The sequence below is a fragment of the Pygoscelis adeliae genome, unplaced genomic scaffold, assembly GCF_000699105.1.
Source record: "Pygoscelis adeliae isolate BGI_AS28 unplaced genomic scaffold, ASM69910v1 Scaffold27, whole genome shotgun sequence".
NCBI classification, from domain to species: Eukaryota; Metazoa; Chordata; class Aves; order Sphenisciformes; family Spheniscidae; genus Pygoscelis; species Pygoscelis adeliae.
Genome location: NW_008825410.1, coordinates 6097224 through 6109406, shown reverse-complemented (window position 1 = coordinate 6109406; position 12183 = coordinate 6097224). Strand labels below are relative to the sequence as shown.

Below are 12183 nucleotides of genomic sequence, written 5' to 3'. Positions count from 1 at the left end.
TTTTTCCCCCCCCCCCCCCCCCCAATGTAAAATAACCATCAGGGTAATACACAGTCCCTTGTGCCACAGTACGCAAAGTCCCCAAGAGCCTCAACAAACCCAAAGCTCAACACTACTGCCTACAACAATGAAGAACCATAGGATGTTCAGTTGGTGCTTGTGTCTTCTCTGGCCTATGCTGACTGCAAGGCAAGTCCATTGGTGGCTGTCTCATCATCTCCTACCATTACTTTCTCAGTCTCACTAGGCTGGTAGGCACTTCAGATAACCACCGAAAACCCTGACCTTCTCAGCTTGGAAGAAATCAGCACCATCTGCATAACCTTTAGTCTTCTTCAACACAGGAAAACTTACTCTGAAGCTTTGGCTCTCCAGTTGCAGGAAGATCCTTTGCTGCCTTCCCATAACTGTGTCTTCACTGTGAAATTCATGCAGTAATTTCTAGGGACTTCCTACCATGTCTTGTGAGCTGCCTTTTGCAAATATATCTCTGTTCTCCTACTTCCTCATTAACTAAAACCAAGGTATCATAGACAAGGGCAGATTTTATTCCATAAAAATAAATGATGGATTCAGATGACTTCAGCCAAGGAGTGAACAACCCAAAATAATCTGCCCATATATGGAACCATATCTGTCTACATAGGTAGACAAACCTCAACAAAAAACAGGGAAAGTCAAATTATAATTATGCTTTGGTCAGTTGATGGCTGATCCCAAGAGATACTGGCTAGTGCAACTTCCATGGAATCTGCAGTTACTTCTCCTACTATGATCAACTATTTAATAGATAAGTATTTTGAAAGAGTTCAGCAGAACCCACAATAAAATTAGCTTTCTACACAAAAGCCACATATATGAAAAGCCTGTATATAGCTAAAATGTGTTGTGTTTTTTTTAATCTATAACTCTCACAATAGAAATTACTGACTTTTGAACCCAAGGGAAAACCTTGTCTGATGGCAAGCATCAAGCACTTAAAATTTAGCCTTGAAAGAAATAATTACTAGTCTGCCTTACTACTTGGTATAGAAAGCAAAAGAGTATTCCCATCAAAAAGAATGGTAGAAAAACTAAAGCATAGCATACGTCAACAGCTCCCCTTTCAAAATGTTAAACTGGACAAATGGTAGCTTCTTTGAATCGTAGCAAATTTGTATCACATTAATTTGCATCACTGTCCAAAAGGTACAGAGTCAAATTAAAATTAAAAGTAAAAACAATGTAATGAAGGAGGAGCTCAAATAACACTGCATGTATGACCACCAAATTCAATGAAAAATAGCCAAAATCATAACACAATGAACAAGCATGTTATAAACAGAAGTCCTTTTTGATGGCATTGTTGCATGCCTTACTGTCATAATTTGTTTCTAACTTTCTGTTAGTGGCCTGAGGGCACCAATAGACCTAAATGGCCCCGACCATCTTCACTTGGGGCCTCCACTCACCTGCCTGCCCATGGGCCCTGGGGGTCCACTTAAGCTCAGACCTGGGCCTTCAATTCCTGTCCGTGCCGTAACAGAAGTGCTTGTCTCCAGCTCCAGCAACGTCTGTACCTGGCTATGGGCCTTGTTGATGCAGACCCTGACCTTTGGACTGTCTTTCTGGCTTGATCTTGGACTTGCCTTGTCACTATGGACTTGCCCTGCAACCACTGGATAGTCTCTGACCCTGGTTACTCTCTCCAGACCTGATCCTGACTCAGCTACTTGGCTTGACTTTGGATCCGCCTCATCATCCTGGACATGGGCTCTGGTCTGCCATCAGCTGCCTACCCCACCTGCCCTGCTCCCTTGCTAGGGACAGTGGGACAGGCTCTGGCTGGACTGACTCTGTCCCTGCAAGCTGGGCTATTACGCTTGGCTTGTGGCTCCCCACCTGTTAGGAAGGAGATGATCCTTGTTGATCCCTGGTGCTTCCTTTTTTTTCATTATCCTTGAAGGCTAATTATCTGCTGCTACATATATGAGCAGCAGAGAGACCAGCCACATAAAGCAATGGGTATGGAACACTTCTATAACAGTTCACACTCTCTGAGAACCAAAGAAATATTTAGTTGGAAGACCTCAAAACATCCTCTATTTCAATCCCTCAAAGTGAGAGAGGAAGTAATTTATTTCAAATATCCCTGCTGGCTTACAGCAAACCTGTTCTTAACCACACAAAAAAACCCACCATAAGTAGCCCATTCTGCTTTTTTACTAAATAAATAATTGGAAGAATTGATTGCAACCTCTGTAACAAGCTATGTATACTTGAAGACTTTTGCTTTTTTTCAGATTTCTCTTTTACAAATCAAAACCCCCTTTATTTCTTCAGCCAAAACCCACATCACGTTTTCCGTATTGCTTTTGAGCACTGATACAAGTGACAGGATGACAGCTCTTCTAAAGCAGCAGAATGGAACAGCAGGCTACTACTTTTATTTATAGCTACAGCCATAAACATATCTATCTATTGCTGTTGGAATTAAAAGGGCCTCTGGGGCTCAGATACAAGTCTCATTTAATACATATTCAGTGCTGGAGGGCCCTAAGATCCTTCTGTACTGACAGACACTGTGTTAGGTGAAGAAAGAGAAGACTTGGTCTACCAGAGGACGGAGTCTTCTGCTTCCTCCCTTCCCAAAGTCAAGGCCCAGCAGCCTGAACCGGTATTTTCAGCTGGTTCTTGATCATAGTATGAAGCGTGCCAGCCTACCATCAGAAACTCTACTTCTGAAGAATGATCATGGGTTATCTGGCTGCACTGAATGCTGCCACTTTTAGCATGGCACACATGACATGACCGGTGAGTCCAAATCTTAATGCTTTAAGACCCTAGCCATTGAATTAATTTTATTTCAATACCCAACCAAATGTTAGATCCCTTTTATAATCTTAGGTCATCTTCTATCAACAGAGCTGCCTAGACACGTACAAGCAATCACATGCCACTGCATATATCTGTAACTATTCTTGCCTCCTTGTAATTGAACTGCTTGTGTGTTCCAGTGGTTCAGTCTGGGCATATACTTCAGGACTTTACTGACCATACAAAGTGAGGGTGAGGACATAAATAGGAATGACTCCTATTTTTCCATCCATTTCCTTATCCAGTACGCTTCAATGAATGGCCACATGGAGGGGGGAAAAGCATTAGGTAGACTGACAGTGGTTCGTTCAGGGCTTGGCATTGCGGAGTGGCATGAATTTACTCCAGATCTTGCTGTTCCTGCCCTACACCAGAGGATACTGCTAGGTCTAGTTGTAATCTCTCCCTGCCTCGCCTTTCTCCTAAAGTCTTATGGAATTAACCAGATGTGTTGTTTTGTTGTTCTGTTGCAAGATTTCCTCTAATCTTGCAACAGAAACTGAGGAAGCTGTCTCTTTCCTAGAGAAATGCAAGAGGTGCTAGAATTCAAACTATCACAAACTATCACAAAAAGTGATTTCCTTAGGTTTGCAGAAAATTAGAATCTAGTGGATCTCACCTTCTGTACACAAATAGGGATTTTTAACCTGAATTCAAGTTCCCCAAAATTCTATAACACTTGGCCAGAAAATGCCATCCAGATCCTCAGAGAGCCACAAAACAAATTCTGCTGCTTTCAAGTTTTTCTTGAAACTCTTGGTTTGAAGGCAGTCAAGTCATTCTGATAAAAATCATGGCTTTACCAATGCATTTAAGCTGCCCTATATGTTCAAAAAAACTGTAAAAAAAAGATAAATTTAAAAAAAGATTGCATCAAGGAACTATGAATATCAAGAGCAGTCTTAGTACTTTTTTTAAAGTACTAGCCAAATTATGAAATGCTTGTCAGCCCCTAACCTCCTCTAATACTTCCTGCACCAATACTTCCATGTACAATGCCTTAAAACCCCAAAGTTCCCACCAACAGAAGAGGGTAGTTAAACCTCCTGTTCCTGAGCAAGTTCTCCAGCCTTGACCAGTATAAAAGTTCTTGAAACAACTGCCATTTACAACCTCAATTGACTGACCCTCATGTTTAAACATTCAGCTTCCTTCCACTGTCTGATTCTATAATTCTGTAAGTTAGACAAAATGTCTACTACATCCTCAACCAGCATTGGCATAACTGCTGCACTGACAATGGAGCACAAAAATCCTCAGGCCCTTAAAAATCCATTTGTTCAACTACCATATGCACCATGGCCTGGTTGCTATGGAAGAAATACACATTTACACTCTTCTCACCAGAGCATGTCCACTAATACAATGGAGAAGAATTTTTTAAAAATTATCATCTTACCCATGCTTCTGACCAGTGCAAAATTCTTCACTAAAACACACATCAAATTCTAACCTTCCGGACACATCTGACTGCCCATGAAGTTCCTTCTCCCTGCTGAATTCACACAGTAATGAAACTGTAGATCTGAACTGTGGCCCAGCCAGAGAACACCTCCTCAAACGCACATAGCTCTGCTCAGTTTTGGGAGGTTAATATGCTAAACCCTACACAGGCTTTCCTCTTCCATGGATACTACTGTGGTTTTGCTCTCCCAAGGATGCTGTTCTAGTTCTCTTCCTCATTCCTTCCTAGAACTGATGATGTGGTCCCTTTTTCACCTTCTTCTAGTGCCGCACTGCTAACTCCTCTATGTCCCCTACATCTTCCTCCTGCTGCAGAGCTGGCTCAGCCCTCTCCTGCTGCACTCAATCTCAATTTCTGAACTTGAGTGTTTGTGCACCAGAACGATGGCAACACATGAACCAGCTGTGTGCATACATGCCACTGTTGCTGTTGATGATTGCACCTAAGTGAAACAAGTTAGAAAACTAGGCCTACTGGGGCTTGAGTGCGGGCTTGCCCTATGAGGCAAGCTCTGTATAGTGTTCAGGCCAATTAGGAAAAAAATTTTAGTTCTCCTCTTCAATTTATAAGTGCGCTCACCAAAAATACAACCCTCAAGTTTTAATTCTGCAAAATAAGAACATGCCTTTGGTAAGGGTAAATACTTTTTTCCCTCCTGATAAAACAGGTAAACCCTAAAGAAGGTGATAAGTTTAATATTTTTAATTATCATAAAGAGGAAAAATACCATTTTGCAACATCACATGCAGACTGACTTTTATACCAGGTATTATCTCAGTTCCTGTAGTACACCTAGGTCATCAGTCATTGCCATATTCCAAAAGGCAACCTTTTCAAAGCAGCCTTTTAATTGTAGATATACAGTCACTCAGTAAAGGCTTCCACTAATGCCACTGCTAACCACTTTTCTCACAGCTCTTCATGTGCAGTGCAGATACAAGCATAACATCTAATCCACCTAGACTCGAGATTTATAACTTTGCCCAGAAAAAGAAAATGAAGGCTTTTATTTTCTTTTAAAGATAGTATTTCTCTCTAACATCATTAAAAATTGCTAGTGCAATTTTTTAAAGTAGCTGTATATCCCATATTCAGTCAAAGCAGAAAAAATCCAAACATATTGAAAATGTCTTCGTAGCTTCCTGAAGAAAAGCATTTACATGTTCATGTGCTCCATAGAGTAATTAAAAGTTTCTCCAGAAAAGCCCACATGCACAAACTGAAATCCAGAAATATGGATCTTGGGGGTCAGTTGCCTTCAAGGAAAGCCACCACTTGCCTGCTTCTCAGGGAAGATAACAAAAAAAACTTTCTGGCAACCTTGAACAGGAATCCTTCCTCAAAAAGGTAACACCTATAAGACTCTAAAATAGGCTGCTTCAAACAGTAATACCCCTTACTTTTGTGCTCTTGCATAGAAAAAAGCCCAAACGATAAATGAAATGATAAGATAATTATGTTAATAGCTACATGACTTTACCTTTCCCTTCATAACAACACAGTCCTCTTGCCTGTTGTTTGCATGAGTGGGTTCTCCACGAAGCCACTTGGTGTAGGTGACAGGTGTCCCATCACTCCATTCAAAATACATCTGAACCTTGAGGTCATTCAACCCAATCCACAGCTCATCAGCTGGCTCTAAAACATACGATTAACAAGGTTGATAACGGTCCTTTTATATGATGTGAAGTTTTATCTTTGTGGAACACAAAATAATTTATTGTCAGGAAGTTTAAAAGGCAGTCACAGGAAATTAAGGCTCCTTGTTTCATAAAGAGGGCAGACTGTTCCTCATATATCCACTCCAGTCATTAGGAAAGGCCACTCGCTCTAGTGGCAATACAATAAGAGTGTTTAACTTTGTATAAAACAGCCAAAATACTCTCTTTGTTGAATTATGTTGCAACAGAACTAGGTTCATTCTTTTTTTCCAGCTCAAAACTCTTGTAACAAGATATGAATAAACACCTAACTAAAATGCTACTTCCCCTTTTCCTTGTACCTTTAGTATAGTGAAGATAGAAGTGCCTCTTTTCTAATGCTCAGACACCCAGCATTGTCTTTTAGAGCTGACAACCAGAGTACTTGCAAGTTTTCCCATTACATGTGTTCCTATACTTTGTTTTATTTCAGAGCAAAATGAAATTCGTGTAGTTGTTGGACTTTTTTCAGTTTACAGTTAATGGAGTTAACTGCTAGTTTTTGGCTGGAAGGAAAGTGCAGGGCTGATCAAGGATGTTACTTTACAGCAGTTTCTTAGAGGTTTATTCGCCTGTGCTTAAAATACTCCACTCTAACACATTGCTACTATAAAGTTCATACCTAGTTTTGTTCTGAATAAACTGTTTGAATAAGGAGGATTAAAATTTTGGGCATTTATAATCAGTCTGAACTCCATCATTACCAAAGGGTATTCCTCTCTAGAACTGATTTTATGACTCTGCTCAGTGCAATGGGAATTTTTGTAATTATTATTTATTTATTTATTTATAGTCTGTCATCCAGCGCATGCTAAAGGCAGCAGGTGTATCCTTTCGTCCACAGCACTATGACTCAGATCACACTGACCAACTACATGCACAGTCCTTTCCTTAGATAGCAGTCTTTCCAAGCAGAGTATGAACTACTTGGTTGCTAGAACTTACTCATTATGAGTATTTTTCACAAATGATAGGGAGACTACTTTTTAACACTTTTTGCCACCACTTATGACCTTGCATTTCTACAGCCTATCTATAGCACTCAGAGGTTTTTCCTGTTCAGTTTGTTATCATAGTTCTTGCCTTCCTCCGTAAGTCTTCCTCTAACATCCTCCATCCAGACTGACCACAGTCAACCTGACAATGAAATCACCCATGGAAATTAAAAATGGGATTGTGAGCCCACCCAAAAAGACATCAGCTGCGGGAGTGGGTCTCTCAATGGAACTGGAACTGTTTCTTTTCTGTTGCTGCTGTCACTAGCAACAGAAGTGCCTGTAAAACAGTTACAAGTCATTGCCCCCAGAGCAATCCTTTCTGATTAACACATTCCAGATGGAGGTTTTCCTAGATACCCCCACAACTTAAAACTCTCCTGTGACATTTCTCCCATCTGCTAGTTAAAGGAACACGGAGGCTTCCCATTTTGACCAACCAAGCTGCTGCAAAAATCACCCTCCCACCCTGTTACTTCAATGGAATCAACTCTCTCTCCTTTCTCTTCCCCTCCCTTGTCTCTCCCATCTTTATTATACTTAAGTATGGTCAGCCCTCATAGCTCATCCATACTGTCCTTACAATCTCTCCCCCAATAAGAAGGGCTCAGATTCACAGGACATCAGGCTCCATTTTCAAACGTTTGAGTTTGACAGGCACCTCTTCTTCCAGACTGCTCTTCATGTTCAGAAGTCCCCCAACATCACATCTCAGCACCCTCCTTTAAACTCTCCAATGCTACCAAAATTGAAACTTGTTCCAATTCCACTGCCCATCGTGCTCTCATTCCCTCCTTAGCTACCACCATCCATGCTATCTAATTTCTTTTTTGTTTAGTTACCTGGTAAAATCTTTCTGTCTGTGTTTATTGAGCACCTAGCACAGCAGAGGCCTCATCCATGGCCAGAGCTCCAACTGTGGTGGGCTCACACCATGGTAATACGAACAATAAACAGCATTCTTTATCAAAATGATTACAGCAAAGTCATCTAAATAAGATATGCAAATCAGAAATGGCCAAGAGCCATTCCTACATAACATTTTCTCCTCTGAAGAAGAAATGCTATCACAGGGTTTTGCAATCATCTTTAAATCTGGGTAACTAAGTACCAAGATTTTTTTTCCCAGCCACTCGTAAATAAGCTGTTTCCCACTCTCTCAGACATGCACTGGGACATGTTTGTGCCACATCACATGCTGGACTCCTGTGTAAACATGCAGAATGCACTTCTTTACTCTTCTTCATGTTCCTCTCTAAAGTTCTCCTTTGTGGGTGATGCCAACAAAAGCTCAGCTACTATGACAATATCCATCTCACTGTACCCCTTCCTTTGTTTTATCATGGGACTGTGAATTGTTTGGCACAAAGATAAACTTTTGTTCTTTCTGTACAGCACTTATTGCAACAGAGTTCTGATGCAGACAAGATTCTCTAGGCACTGCAATACATGGTGTTCTCATCTCAGTGGTGAGCAAGGGTAATCGGATACTGTCATAAACTGCCTTAAAAGGCTTCTTTAGTTGTTCCAATTTTACTCCTCTGAAAAGAATGCTTTCAAAATAGTCTGTTACAGTGAGTGTGCCATATGTGAGAAGCCTGGTTTCCTTCAGGACTATTTGCCTTTCAGAAACATTCACTTTTACAAAAACAGTGCAGCACAGTCAGTTCAGGAAAGGTCTTTGGAGAAGGCATTAAACTATGAAATAATCTACTTCCAAGGAGTAAGGTGAAAATACAACTAATTTCCTTTAGACCCTAACTTCTTTCAAATGTCTTAATGTCTCATCAAGAGGTCCCACCTTTCCTAATAATCTCCTTTGAAAGAGTAAAAGTTTCACATTGTTCATGAAAGAACAACAAATCACTCTTTCAGGAATGTGAGGACAAGCACAACTTGCCATGGAGTTGGCTAGCATACAAACTAAAGCATATCAGCTATTTTATGATTGCCACTCCAAGATTGCTGTTACACTGCAGCTCAAGGCAGCTTACTGCACTTTCAGTGAAGGATAAACTAACTCACACTTAACTGGCACTAAAAGCACACATAGGATCGGTTACTGTGAAGAAGCATACATAGGTGTGAACATGCTCCTCCCATCAAAAAGCAGTAACAGATCTTACATGCAAAATCAGGTTCATGTAAAGCAATAGCAACCACAAAATTGCCTCAGCGTCAGCATGGTTGCATCTCCCCTAATGAACACACAGCATCTGTAGCCTAACTTGCCTTGCAAAAACTCAAGTGTGTGCTCAGAAACCGAGCACCTAAGTACCATATTTGATTTGGGGCACATCTGAATCACATACTGGGACAGAGAGCTTCTGTTTTCAGCAGAAACACAAGCAGCATGACTTGAAAAATAAGGACATGGCAGTGCTGGTAATAGGACACAGATCTTCCCAAACTGTCTTTGACCAACGGAATTTGCTTCCCCTCATCTGTCTTTGCAGACCAATAGTAAAAATCCTTCCAGCTTCTGAAAAGGTTGAAAATTGTTTTAATCTGTATAAAAGGAGGTAGAAGCAGACACAAAGAAATAAGTTTGGGGCTGATGCAATTCACATTGACCACAGCTTTTCTGTGACAGTACAGGTCGTTTGGTTTTCGTGCTCTTACTGTGTTTTTCTTCTTCCAAAGTTTTTTAAATTTAAAATTTAACTCCTTCTGCACCCTGTGATCAGGACAATTGTTTTTTTTTAAACAGCCTCTCCTTTTATTAACAGGTAAGACATATTCAAAACTCTTTATTTTCTTACTATAAATATATATGTTATTGTAAAAAAATACTCACGGTACCCAAGCTGAGAAATAACAAAGCTGTACTCTTCAACATTATGGATGCTCGCCAGATCCCCGTCCTCTTTCCTGCAAGATGTTACGGCATCTTTCCATATTTTGGGGTCCCTGTGAATTATGTAACAGTGACCAGCATATGACATCCATTGGTCAGGACATCTAATAGGCACATTAGTCTCTGAAAAGAAAAATTACCATGAAGAGTTTCAGAATTCTATTTTTAACTAAAGACTGAAAATCACATAAGAAAAGATTTAACAAACAAATTAATTATATATTTTCTTCATGAAGAACAGCAGAGCTGAAAAATACATACAGGGATAATAATCTGCATGCATGATTAAAAGTTGAAACTTCCAGATTTTTTTTAAAGAACACTACAGTTGCAAACAAGTGCTTGCATCTTGTGAAAAGGTAGAATTAAAAACTACCATAAAACACAGTTTTGACTTTTATATGCATACATACATACTAAAAGGTAAGGTCTGCAGAGCTGTGCTTTATCATTTTTCTACACTCATGTCAGCGTTTCTCTTCCTCCTCCATCATGTATAGCTATATGTTAAGAACCTGGGCTTACAAAACATATTTATGAGAGTAATTTTTTTCCCCAAACCTTAGGCATTTTATGGATTAGCCCCATTTGCTAGACTAGCAAAGAAAAAATAACTGGTTCTACAGGATCACAAGAGAACTCCAATAAGAATACTGCTTTTAGGAATCCTTTTTAAAAGCTTCATTGAGAAAATTATGCTGTCAAAGTAAATGATTTATGCTTAAAACTTGCTTTTAAAAGTTCAACAGAACAGTATCAGAGTAATGCCAACAACCACATTGCTGTTCAGCAAACAATTCAGCCTTGGGAGGAGTGCCACCCGAATATATAATAAACAGAATATTGCTGTTGTCGAAACAAATTATAATTCTTGCAGCACTTTATTTATAATCAATCAGCAGATGGGTTTAGCAAACACCAATATATAGAGTATATAGAGACAGCACGTTTGCAGAAATTCTGTTGCCAAAAAAAACTTGTGTATGTCAGGGAAGGAGAAGCAATGTGTTTGTGTATGACTGTGGGGTATATTCTATGGAAATATTTAAGTAGGCATCCAAGGTCATGATCAGTTAGGCCCAGGTTGCAAGCACGTATCCTGTTTCAACTGGAATACGCTGATGATTAGTAGGTACGTAGTGTCACAACACAGATTTCTAGCACAGCTATAAACATAGTCTGCTGTTTGCAAACCTGCAAAAAAGTGCAAGCATGTTCTCACAAAGTTTAAGTAAAAATGAATTTTGTCACCCCAGGACAAGGGGCTCAGTGCTTGTTCAGAGCCCTGTTGATCCTGCCACAGGAAAGGAAGAACTGGAATAGAGAGTGAGGAAACCCCAGAAAAACAAACCGAATGTACGTGGTCGTGTTGGGAGAAATGAGAGAGGACAGAGGTGGCACATGCTGTTGTAGAGGTTAGTCTGATGCTCCAGACAGCTGCCTAATTTGTCCTATGTCTGGTCTCAGCTCTGAGCATATGCATTTTACAGTGCTTTGCTATAACAGGCAGAGAATTGCTTTGAAATTGTTTGCGAACTTGTTTGCAAACAGAGAAGGACTTGTGGGTGATGTGATGGTTGGAGGCCATCTTGGGCATATCAATCACGAAATGATAGAGTTTTCAATTCTTGAAGTAAGGAGGGGGGTTGGCAGCACTGCCACCTTGGACTTCCAGAGGGCAGACTTTGGCCTGTTCAGGAGACTGGTTGACAGAGTCCCTTGGGAGGCAGTCCTGAAGGGCAAAGGAATCCAGGAAGGCTGGACATTCTCAAGAAGGAAAATCTTCAAGGTGCAGGAGCAGGCCATGCCCATGTGCCAAAAGACGAGCCAGCAGGGAAGACCACTGGCCTGGCTGAACAGAGAGCTTTGGCTGGAACTCAGGAAAAAAAGGAGAGTTTATGACCCTTGGAAGAAGGGGCAGGCAACTCAGGAAGACTACAAGGATGTCGTGAGGTTATGCAGGGAGAAAAGTAGAAGGGCCAAAGACCAACCAGAACTTAATCAGGCTACTGCCACAAAAGACAATAAAAAATGTTTCTATAAATAAATTAGCAACAAACGGAGGGCTAAGGAGAATCTCCATCCTTTATTTGATGCAGAGGGAAACATAGTGACAAAGGGTGAGGAAAAGGCTGAGGTACTTGATGCCTTCTTTGCCTCTGTCTTTAATAGTAAGACCAGTTGTTCTCCAGGTACCCAGCCCCCTGAGCTGGAAGACAGGGATGGGGAGCAGAATGAAGCCCCATAATCCAAGGGGAAATGGTTAGTGACCTGCTACACCACTCAGACACACACAAGTCTATGGGGCAG

At 40.6% G+C, this 12183-nt stretch overlaps 1 protein-coding gene across 1 annotated transcript in view; it reads right to left on the bottom strand.

The window, feature by feature from the left end:
• The window catches only part of LOC103922411 (macrophage mannose receptor 1-like), a 66002-nt gene that overhangs the window by 33571 nt on the left and 20248 nt on the right, over positions 1-12183 (bottom strand). Inside the window, exons 7-8 of the mRNA XM_009330550.1 lie at positions 9814-9996; positions 5802-5959 (exon numbers count right to left, since the gene is read on the bottom strand). Coding sequence (XP_009328825.1) covers positions 5802-5959; positions 9814-9996 — 341 coding nt within the window. The remainder of the gene's footprint in view (positions 1-5801; positions 5960-9813; positions 9997-12183) is intronic.